Below are 12,110 nucleotides of genomic sequence, written 5' to 3'. Positions count from 1 at the left end.
ACAATGTGGCATTGTTTCTCAGTAATAAACACAAGATCAAGTCTTACAAAAAGCGCTTTATTTAACCTTGAGTTATTGAAAAGAAGAAAGCACTCACAAGTGTTACATGTTCGTCCTCACTGCGTGAATAGTACACCTGTTTCATGTTCAAGTAATAGAAAATATAATAGTCTGCTCACAGCACTGCCTGGCACAAATAACGGCACGTTACACGTTAACAGAAATGACATTCGCTTTGGAATGCGAGTCGGCGGAATCGGTGCGTACGAAGATCGGCGGCTCCGTTGTAAGAAAATATGTCTGATTCTGAAAAGAATACCATGGTCATTAATGCTCCTCTGCTTCTATTCTCACTGTAAAACTCACCGACTGTGTCCTCCCGGTGATGACGGCCGCTGCAGTGCCAGACTCAATAATCCCACATTTGCACCTCGCTCGGAAAGCTGAAAGTAACACGAGGGACATTCATGATTAGAGGAGAAACGTGTGTTTGTGTAATCTGCAGTTTACCAATGGTGGACAGTTTGTGTCCTTTTGAAACGAAGACTCAAACACGAGCCTCTGAGCTTCCTGTCATGTGTTTTCCTGCTGGCAATGACACCCAACCACCTGAACATTTTGCACTTTTTGGGGGGGAAACGTGTTTCTAACTTTGTGGCTGTTTTGTGAGTTGGCGCTCTGGGACATCTTGGAGTGAGAAAGGACATAAAATACAAGTTTGCTTAGGCCTTGCACTATAGAGATTCATTCCTTAGGCCTTGCACTATGGAGATTCCTTAGGCCTTGCACTATAGAGATTCCTTAGGCATTGCCCTATAGAGATTCATTCCTTAGGCCTTGCACTATAGAGATTCCTTAGGCCTTGTCCTATAGAGATTCCTTAGGCATTGCCCTATAGAGATTCATTCCTTAGGCCTTGCACTATAGAGATTCCTTAGGCCTTGTCCTATAGAGATTCCTTAGGCCTTGCACTATAGAGATTCCTTAGGCCTTGCCCTGTAGAGTTTCATTAGGCCTTGCACTATAGAGATTCCTTAGGCCTTGTACTATAGAGATTTATTCCTTAGGCCTTGCACTATAGAGATTCCTTAGGCCTTGTACTATAGAGATTTATTCCTTAGGCCTTGCACTATAGAGATTCCTTGCTAAACCCACGGATGCTTCGTCAGAACCGATCCTTCCACTCAGCGCTGCTCGGTTTAAAGTGCTAAACGACTGCTAACATTTCAGGTGCTTCTTGCTGGTCATGTCGTTCCAGATGCGGTGCATCTCCTCCGGGGAGATCTGGTGGACGGTGACCACCCGGCGGTAGCGGCAGAGGCTGTAGGCCATCTTCCAGTGATTGAAGCCGCTGTTCTGGAATGGGTGAATGCCCAGCTTGCGGAGGCACACGCCGACGTACACGTCCTCCAGGTGCAGCAGCCGGGTGTGTAAAGAAGTCTGGTATATGAGCTCGGCCACGTCGGCCGAGAAGACGTAGCCGGTACCGGAGCAGAAGGGTGGGTACTTGCTATCGGGGTACAGATCCCTCGGCATGTACCACTTGCTGCGCATGTCTCTGATTGGCCCGCCGTTGATCACGTAGCCCGTAAAGTACCTCCTCCTGGACTTGGTGGCGGGCTTCAGGAGGTTGAAGATGAGGTTCTCCATGTTGACAAAGATATCACTGTCCGTCTTGAGGACATACTGGGCCTTGGGGCAAAACGTCGCCACCCAGCGCAGGCCCATCAGCGTCTTGAGCGTCAGGTTGTGGTATGAGTCGATGAAGTCCTCCACCACAACGTCATGAAAGATCTGACTCTCCTGCTCCACCATCTGGTTGAGGACGACGTCGGTGCTGCGGCCCAGCAGGAAGAGCGTGATCACGCGCACGTCCGGGAACGTGCTCTCGTCGCCCCATGTCTCCCGGATGGCCTGGCGGGCGTCGAACTCCTTGTGGGTGGTGCTAATCAGGATGACGAGGAAGGGGGGCTCCGCTTCGCATTTCTTGGCCTCGTTTATGAGGTAGCCGAAGTCGTGCGGGTTGAGCGAGCGCGTGCGGATATTGCTGAAGGTGGTGTTTTTGGGCGATTTACGTATGGGGATGGTCAGCTGGCCCACGTCGGAGGAGGAGGGGCGGGACACACTCAGGTACCACAGAGCGCTGGCCCAGCAAACCACGGTCAGCAAGTATAAGCAGGAGACCTTAGAAGGCATTGCTGTTCACTCGGCTGGCGTTAGCGGCAGCAGTGTTGGAAACGTCGAGGCCACGCCTCCATGGGTTGTCTCGGACCTGGCGGCGCAGCTGGAGGCTGCCTCCGCGACGCAGCACACATTAACCTCAAGATGAAGGGGTTCTCCGCCGTCTAGCGTCGGTGCGACTGAAAGGAAGCACTGCGGAGACGTCTTCTCGTGGCCGGCGCCTCACCGTGTCCCATTGCAGCTCGCCCGGGATGCTTTTAGCTCTTGGTGGCGGCGTCTGGAAAAAAGAAAAAGACGAGACAACAGATGTAAATCATAACTGCAGAATGAAAGTGGCGTGACAAGCATATGCTGACTAAAAGTGCATCTCATTTCCATGAAGAGGCATTTATAGCGGCATGTGACACATGTTTTGCTCCGTATTCATTACAGCCCGTTACATAGGTTATGGCCAGGCGGCCGCCACCACCAGTTACCCCATCATTCAATCAGTGCCTCCGATAACAGCTCTGTGGTCGGAGGAAAGTGCATATCCCAGGAAGCTCTCTCATCTTCGGGTCCGACCACTTTCTGTTTGCAAACACTGTTTATCTCCCTCTTATCCCCCCCAGGATCAGACACGGGCCGGCCAATCAGAGCCACTCCGGCAGTCTGAGAAGAGGAGGAGGGGTGAGACGGAGAGGGATCGAGGTGGACAAGGTGAAAGTGAACCATTCTCATATGAAAAGATTAACATCCACTTCCTCCCATCTTCTTTGTTAGCTGGACCAACCTTCAGCACAGCCGCTCTAATTGGCCATGCTTGGCGGCTCATGAGCGGATGAATTCCAGCTCTAAAACACGGCTTTATTATGCTGTTACGCGTGCTTCCTGTATTCATGTTATTTAACGGCGGTGTCAAACTAATCCTTCTTTACAAACAGACTTTTATGTTCTTCAGACATGATCTCTCTTTTTTTTTTTTTTTTACTCTGGGGATTTTGTTTCTCGCATGACTGACGAACCCAAAAAAGGAAAGTAGGTTAGATCCTATTAGAGATAGTGAAATGCGCTAAGATGCTGCATGTGCTCTGTTTTAAGATGGAAGATAAAGCCGGCTCATTCTTTATATCAGACTCCAGACTTCTGTCGGTTCTTTTCATCAGTGCTTCCCACTCCCCGTCGCTACTATCTCTTCCGTCTCCTTCTCTTTCTCAAGCAAAGTCATCAATCTCATGGTCCGGTAGAATCCATCTCATCACGGCTGCTTTTCCTCACCTCCGTCCTCTCGATCTCTCCCTCCTTCTCCACTCCGACGAGTGCTTCATCCATTTTTATCAGTCTCACCACCTCCTCCTCCCCGCTATCTTCTTCTCTCTCTATCCTTCTGGCTTTTTTTACTTTTTTTTTTTTTGCTTTGGTCTGCGGGACTTCTCGATTCAAGTTTCCCACACTCCCTGCCTCGTTTCCTTTCCCCTCCTCACAGCTGGCCTCTAACTTATTGACAGCTCCTATCGCCAATCAGTCTCCCCACAGCTATTCAGTCTACGCTCCTCCTCTTCCCTCACTCTCTCCGACAGGATCACTAAATCACCGTCCACTTTCCTTGACCTCGCTCGGCCGATATTGCAGCAGGCGTGTTCTCACAAGTAGAACTACACAGTAAACAGCTGAATTGCAATTACTTGCAAGTACTTTGGCTTCTTCAAGTTATTTTGTTCAGGTGTCCTATTCAGGTGTACTGCTCAGGTGTCCTATTCAGGTGTCCTGTTCAGGTGTCCTATTCAGGTGTCCTGTTCAGGTGTCCTATTCAGGTGTCCTGCTCAGGAGTCCAGCTCAGGTGTTCCTATTCAGGTGTCCAGCTCAGGTGTTCCTATTCAGGTGTCCTGCTCAGGTGTCCTATTCAGGTGTCCTGCTCAGGAGTCCAGCTCAGGTGTCCTATTCAGGTGTCCTGCTCAGGTGTCCTATTCAGGTGTCCTGCTCAGGAGTCCAGCTCAGGTGTCCTATTCAGGTGTACTGTCACCATTTGATTTTGTGTGTGTGTGTGTGTGTGTGTGAGAGACGTCCTTTTGAACGAGTTACAGCTCTGGAAGTGATGTGACATCTGCGACAAATTGTGTGACAGGAATAAAAGAATTCAACAGAAATTATGCATTTGTTTACACCCCTGTTTGCTTGTGACGTTGATGTAATACCACGTAGCCAGGAATATGAATTTAGGTGATATTTAATATGTTTGTAGAATCACAAAACTTTCTTTATTACTATTTTTTTCACTCCCTTTTCTTCTCTATTAATAAACTCCACATGGGCGGTAAACCGGCATGATTTTAAGAATGAACTGTTACGCACAAAGCAGGAGAAGATGACTCAATGACAGGATATCAATAAAGTAAACCACGGATAACATGTATGCTGTGGAAACACATATAGTATGGATTGTTTGGGAAGGTCCATAAAACAATTTTTTATATTAAAACACTATTTTCTCTGCTGTAAAAAGCACAGTTTAAATAAAGATAACCCTAAACATCTGTGTGTGGTGTTCAAGGGGAATGCAGCGCTTTGCTCAATCATCAAGCTGCTGCTAGCTGTGTTTCCCCCAGTCGCTCTTCTAATGAGGATGTACCCAATCAATGCAATTCTCACTGTGTCTTGTCATCAATTATTTTGCAAATGTATAGACAGACGATCTCATCTCGGTCTCACGCTCACATCGGTTTGAAGTAAACGTACGCACTTTGGCGAATCGCAGCTTGTTAATCAGAACTGTTTTATGTCAGAAATCAATAATAGAAGAAGTACTGGAGTTCCATGAGTCGTCGGCTGTTTGGCCGGCAGCTGTCGCTTATGGAAAGCTCTGCTGCTCATACAATTTTTATGATGATGCCGGGTGTGCCAGCTTAAGATTTCGAAGGCTCGTTTGTGGCTACGCCTCTGATACAGAACCACATTTAAATACTACTGCTAGTACTACTACTGTAGATCATTACCACGACAGCTCTGCTGATAAAAGGGCAGTAAAATACGGCAATGGAATAACTCCAAAAAAATTCCATCAGTAAAATAAGGTATCACAGCACAATAATTAAAAAGGGCTGACTGCTAATGATCTGCAGATCTGAACTGGTTGTCATGGCAGCACAGTGACAGGTCATAGGGGGGAGAGGGAGAGGGTAGCAAGAAACGGTGGGGGAGAAATGCAGTCAGCCTTAAGTGTTTTGAATGTAAAGGAAGTCGATTTAGCGGCCTCACACTGAGCTCTGGTACTCCGGCGACTTAGCATTGCACTTCCATACATTTGGAGGACATGCAACAGACGAGTTATGGAACGACAGTTCACATCCATGTGAAATTATGTCACTTCTTCATTTTCTTCTAGTAGACATTTGTGTGAAATGTTCTTGAGTTATGGCCCAAAGGAGGAGACACAACACACCACCAGCTCATCCCTGAGTCCAAGTGGACGTTTGAGGAAAGTATTCTCTCCATGCGTTCCTGAGATATTATGAGAATGGAATGTTGTAGTCCATACGTACAGACAGACAACCCGAAAACATAAGGCCCAAAAAAGTTAGATCCTATGATTCCCACATTACAGCTTGAGGGTGTCTTGCTGCCTTCCCGGTTAATGCCAATGTTGCTCAAACTCCACGTTGCAACGCACGCAATCTGTTGAAGATGTTCAGTCTCCCACCCTGATGACATCACTATGACATCATCGGGGTCACTCGTCAGCCATTGGTTTGTGGACTGACGTTATGAAGCCTCGAGTTTGTCTATTTGACCGTTGTTTTGCAACCAGTGAACGGAAGTGACCTTAAGTGACATAAAGACAGACACCTGTCAATCACAGAACTCCGGGTGTGTTTACATTATGATGCTTGGTGCTCAAACTCTAAGTGATTTGATTGTTTTTCCTAATCTTGAATTATTTATGTGAAGATGTCGGCCTTATTATCTTCCCAGAAAATTGTTTTGGTTGCTTCTATTAACATTCCTCAACAATACCAAAAATGTACCACAGGAATGTACTGCTGTTTTGCTTTTGTTCTTTGTGTTACAAATGAGCTACAACTGAATTCCGTTGTGCATCCCTGTGTTGCATAATGACAATAAGTGATCATTGAACCCTGGAATGGCGAGTTAATCGATCTTTAATATGTGCAATTGCAGATAACTAGCAGAAATAAGTACTCACTGCAGCTTTCATACTGTCCACTATTCATTCATTATATCACCATTTGAAATGCTCCAAGAGCTGGAGTTTGTAGCACCTTGTTATTATCATACCTAAAAGAAGTCAAGGACAGATGTTAATATTATGCAGCGCTTTGGACACGGAACTGTGCAATCAGGTGACCTCTACGAGCTGGGAGGCTGCAGAGATGTGGGAGCTTCAGTCCTGTTTAATGTTGCACCAGATAATTGATTGCAGTCATTAGTGCAGCGTCGAGTGACCTCGCCTGGGGTTGTGGTTGTGGTGGGGGGGGGGGGGGGGACTGTACCTATAGTCAGCGAGGGAGGGAGTTACAGAAAAATAAAACAAAGCGGTTTAATAGACTGTGATGTCTGCTGCTCTTTGTTACATTCAAAGGAAGTGTGTGCGTGAGAGGTGAGCGTGGAGGGCGGACACATCCAAAGATGAATAAATCATACTCGGAGCTCGCTGCCTCCACAACAGATTTAATGATTGGCAGAGGTGAACAGGAAGCAGGCGCCCGTCACTCGCAGGTTTTTTTTCTTCCTGAGACGGCTGATTTCAGGAAAGCTGTCCGAACATTTTGTGTGGAGATTCTTAACGTGCTGAGGTGGTAATAGCATTTGAAAGCGGGGCGTTACGTGTGAATATTATTCAGTAATAGTGGATAATGATAACAACAACAAAATATAAGCTTTTTATGTCTGAGGGAGGAAATAAAATGCTGCTCAGGACTAAATCCTATTTATAAACACACTTGCCTCTTTGACTCTAGGGTGTTTGACATCGTCTTAGAGTGCCTGCGTATGGTTTATGATCACTGAACAAACAGATGCTTCCCTGGAGGAAGAGACTCAAACACTTTGCCCTCAAACACCCAAACAACAGACTCCAAGGCCAGCGAGAGCTGCATATGAATGTCTCCAAGATGTGAATAATGTGCAACTGCGCTTTGGGAATTTAGACTACATTTGAGGGCCCTTTTTCGTGCATTTAAAGTGTACGAAGTAGAAATTTTTTAAACAAACGAAGACGCACACAAACACTTGAGCGAACCTTTCCGGCGGATGCTGACACACAAGCTTGTCCACAGCCCGTAACTCGGCACCTTATCTCAAGCTCCTGCTGCTGAATGTGTGATAAGCTCAACAGGAGGTTTATAATTGTCAGCCACAAAAAAAAGACTGTCTTCTGTTTGGGCGTTTGATCCTCTTTCCCTCCAATCTTCTGCCAAGTCAGAAACCCATTATGTCGGCTTCTAAACATTCAAAAGGAGGAATAATGCGGGTGGAATTTAACAGCAGCGGTCAAATTGGTTAGCATCCCGCCTAATATTAGAGGCGCACAATTAAAATGTCAGGGCTGGGAAGCTCCCAGTGTGGCACTGGCGCTGCTTTTGTTTCCTGGATAATAAAGGACTCAGTGATTGTTGTGGAGCAGCACAGCCGGCCGTGTAGTCAGTATTACAGGCCACAAGGCGGAACACTCCGGGCTTAGCGCAAAGCCTCTGAATGCAAAGCAGCTTAGGAGTGACAGAGGAAATAAGATATCGATAGCGGCCAACAGATTTGGCCTCCGTACAGAAGCCTGGCGCTCCGTCCCCACTTCAGTGCCGACTTGAGCCCAAAAACCGTGCTTGGGCGTATGGGTCCTCGCCTCGGAGGTTATGATGGTCGCCGTTAGCTCTGAACTTATCAGACAAGGCTCCGCTTAGGTCTAAACAAGCTGGTGGATGAGTGGCGAGAGGCACAGGGTTATTCTTTTGGTGCAGCTGCATTTTTTATAATTACACAGTCCGTGTTTTCTCAAGAAAAATGAGCGCGGTGCGCATTTTTTTTCTTCTTTTTGCAGGGTCACTGACCACAATGGGAAACAGCACTTGCTGCTGCTAAAGGGGTGGGGTGGCTTCGGAGAGGCAAACAGCTACAGCTACATCCAGACATGTGCTCTGAATACCAAGCTTCCCCCATAAATTGGAAATGACAACTTGATTCATGCAGGTAATACATTTTGCTCTCCAACTGAGGTGACATTGCTGTTATGCAATATTCAAGCTAGCCGCTGCTCTATGGGGTCGGGGAGGGAGGGGTAGAAGCTGGAGTTATGGTAATGCCACTGAGTTAGACTCAGCGCCACCAAAAATTAAACATTTAGCGATAACAGCAGGGGAGGACAAACGCAACGCTAACGAGGAAACAAGGCGAGGTGTTTCTGTGAAGGTGCTGATGAAGGGAAAGAGAGGGAAGCAGGATACGGTGGTAATAACCTTCAAAAGATCTAGCTGTAAAAGTCTGAGATTTATAGTATTGATGAAACGTATCAGCTGTAGCCACTGGAGAGCGCAAGCGCCCGGAGGGAGGCGATGTTCGCTTTCTTTTAAACTTTTACATTATCCAGAGCACGGTTGTGCTGAGAGTGCACTCTCGGCAATGGCCTCAGTCGTACACTTGCAGCACTAACGTCCACGGTGGAGCAATTCAATCCTAAGTGCTTTGCTCAAGATGTCGGTGATAAAGATGTGGAAAATTATATTATTGACCTTTTTGCAACACGCCGATCCGCCACAGGATGCTAGCGCCGAGTGGCGTTTTCACGGACTGCTGGTGCTGTTTGCATCGATGCTTTCCCCAACAGCTTTTCCAAAACAGCTAAATAAAATGAATCAATGGAAAAACTATTTAAATAGCCAGTCTTATTTAAACAAACAGCTACTCAATTCAGCCGGACCTGTGGAGTACCACAAGGATCAGTACTTAGTCCCCTTCTTTTCAGCCTTCAACATTAACTACCATACATTTGTCTTTCATTGGCTAACTGTGGGCCCATTAACGCATTTTGTTTTTGTTCTTATCTTTCTTATTATATGCATTTGTATTGGCACTGTGGATGAAGTTTGCTTTATCATATTCAAGATACAATGCACTACAGAACTGAACCCTGACGTTTATGCTATCTTTCTACATTCAAGGTGCCATGCTGATATTCTGACAGCTTATTATTATAAACCATGAATGCCAAAAAAATATCCCATTGGACTGAAAGTTTATTGGTCTAACAGCCCATTATCCTGAAAACCATCGTTCTGAAGGCCCATTGTTCCAAAAATATAAGAACTCTTGTGCAACTAAGAGAAGCACATGTCTAATTATTATGCAGAATAACCTCATGGGACTTTCTCAGTCGCAATATTTTCTTTTTTCCTCCCATGGCAAAGGCATGACCCGCAATGGACCTTCAGAAAAATGTTTGTTTGCTGTCGGACAAATGAGCTTCCGGTCCAGTGGGACATTTTTGGGTTATATTGGGGTTTTGGAATATTGGAACGTTCAGAGTTTAGAGCAGTCTGGCAGTCCGACAATGTATTCTACGAAACTGTCCAAAGTCATGAAAAGAGTCTAACAATCAAATATAACCCAACTGACAAGGCCTCAAACGGACATCCTGGCTACTTTGATAAGTTATCACACAGACCATAAAACGGCAATAATGTCAACACTTTGAAACCGCTGTCTCCTCTTGGGTCTGCTGTTCATAACGGGTCATTTTCCACATGCGGTAAAACACATCCATCTACCCACAATGGACTCCAGCAACACCGTCTTCCCTTTCTGAGGCTCGGCAGCAGATTCTCATTTGTGTAAATAAGGCAAATCTGTCTGTCTTCATCTCAATTATTCCTTGTGATTTAAGGGGATTAATCAATTGTCTATCTGTTCTTGTTAAGATTTTACATTCAGTCAAATCAGATGATCTGTAAACTGGGTCTCCTTGGTGTATCAAAACATGCACGGAAACCTTTTGTCGAAGACTGAAAAACAAACCAAGAAGGCAATCGATACAGCACCTGCCTCTCAGACCCTTCTCTTGAGTCCACTGTTTTCATTTAAACACCTCCCCACCGCCTCCCCTTCCACTTCAACATCGACCTTCAGCCTATAAAAAGTGTATACACGCGCCTCCAATACTAAAAGCCGTGGCAGCAGTGGCGATGAGTCTCTGATGGGCTTGTAAATTCTCGGCTATCGATCCGGCTCTGGAGGGTCTCTCGGGGTTTCTCCATAATTTTATTTTCCTTTTGTTACATCCATCAGCAGAACAATGACTCAGACTTCCATAATACTGTGAGTGAAATCTCCTGAGGACTTCCATTGAACGCACCAGATCTAAACCACACATACAAACACACACACAAACACACACACACACACACACACACAGAGTGAACATAAATAACAAGTGAGTGACAGTGAATAACAGACTGGTAAAAAGATAAACATGCGGCTTGAAATATTCAGATATCCTTAACGTTCACCATTCTGAGCGATCACCTTTTCTCCCATCATGCTCTGTGGCCGAATGGCAGCAGTTTCGATGGGGACATAAATGCCCCAATCTACCAGACACTAAATTGAAGTGAATTGCATGGGAAGTACGGCATTCACATTTCACTCCAAAGAAAAGAGGCAGCCACCAATCGAAAAAGAAAGTGGCACTCCAGCTCGTAATGGGAGCTAGAGATAGACATAAGTGATGGTATTTTCAGCACTTAGTTGATTAAATGACATCACTTTTAAGTACGTCGCACTCCATATTTGAGGCGTTTTCCCCAAAGAAATTCCGGAATTATGCTGTAATTTTGCTTTTTTAAAGTAATTTAACAAAACATCATATTGAAATAAAACTAGAAGAGAGCACAGATCTCAGCCAGGTGTGACGGTCATGGCCACGGCTGTAACGTGCAGCTGGACTGCAGTTCACTGTGGAACTGAGCACACGGTGGTGAAGGCTGGCGGGTCCAGCAGCCTGCTCGTGTAGCCGTGGACAGACGGACAGAAACAGAAACACGCACACGACTGGATGCATGATAAATACAAATATCATCCTCCCTCAGGGGATTTTTCCAATAAAACACTGCAGTTCGGGGCTGGATTACAAAACTGGGCACAATACTGTGCTGGCCTCCTTATGTTCACACCGAAAGAGTTGCACATTTTCATGCAAAGTCAATGCAAGTCAATGACGCAAATGGATGCGAATGAAGCAAATTTACGGCAAGCGGCGCGAATTGAAAGTTGAATTTGTTAAACTTTGGCGAAAGATTCGCCCGACGCTGAGTTGTGAAAGCCAATCAGCGTTGAGATGCTCCGCCCGTCATCACTGACGTCGTGCCGTTGTTGAATCTAACTGGCTGCTGCTACTCTAGTAGCGCTGGAAACAGCAGTCATTCAGACGGAGTCGGTGAAATTCACCGAGCTGTGTGAGCCTACGGGTGATGTTCCAAACACGGCGTTAGATGTTTCCGACATTTGTGGGATGCCCATAACAAGTAAAAAGCAGAAATATTGTTTATTTCTTCCATGGTGGATGGTGGAAATGATAACGGAGATAAGCCACGCCCCCTCTCCGGCGTGTCTAGTGCGAATGAAGCGAATAAACCACAAATAGTCCAGTTTGTAAAGCAAAGATTTGCCACACTTCAGGAAAACCTCCCAAGTAAAGCTCTTATATAAGGCAACTAGTCTACTCATGGACGTCTGAAAGGAAACACACACACACACACACACACACACACACACACACACACACACACAAAATCCTCTAATTGACCAGAGTAAACACCTGGAAGGGAGCTGCTGCAGACAGAGGATCAGCAGTAGCCCTAACATAGTGTGTGTGTGTGTGTGCGTGTGTGTGTGGGGTGGGGGGGGGGAAGGGTATCAGGAACACCATCTCAATGCTGGCAGGCTGA

The 12,110-nt window shown here is 46.0% G+C and overlaps 1 protein-coding gene across 4 annotated transcripts in view; it reads right to left on the bottom strand.

The window, feature by feature from the left end:
* The window catches only part of LOC117740932 (beta-1,3-galactosyltransferase 1-like), a 115,124-nt gene that overhangs the window by 22,943 nt on the left and 80,071 nt on the right, over positions 1 to 12,110 (bottom strand). For 3 of the 4 annotated variants that reach the window (XM_034547625.1, XM_034547617.1, XM_034547604.1), the window contains one exon: positions 39 to 2,458. In XM_034547625.1, coding sequence (XP_034403516.1) covers positions 1,219 to 2,196 — 978 coding nt within the window. In that variant the 5' untranslated portion in view covers positions 2,197 to 2,458 and the 3' untranslated portion in view covers positions 39 to 1,218. Of the gene's footprint in view, positions 1 to 38; positions 2,459 to 12,110 lie in introns of those variants that run through there. The other variant, XR_004610654.1, reaches the window with a different exon arrangement.

Source organism: Cyclopterus lumpus, chromosome 2 (genome assembly GCF_009769545.1).
Source record: "Cyclopterus lumpus isolate fCycLum1 chromosome 2, fCycLum1.pri, whole genome shotgun sequence".
NCBI lineage: Eukaryota > Metazoa > Chordata > Actinopteri > Perciformes > Cyclopteridae > Cyclopterus > Cyclopterus lumpus.
The sequence above is the reverse complement of the archived record's forward strand: the minus strand, read 5'-3'. Positions and strand labels throughout refer to the sequence as shown.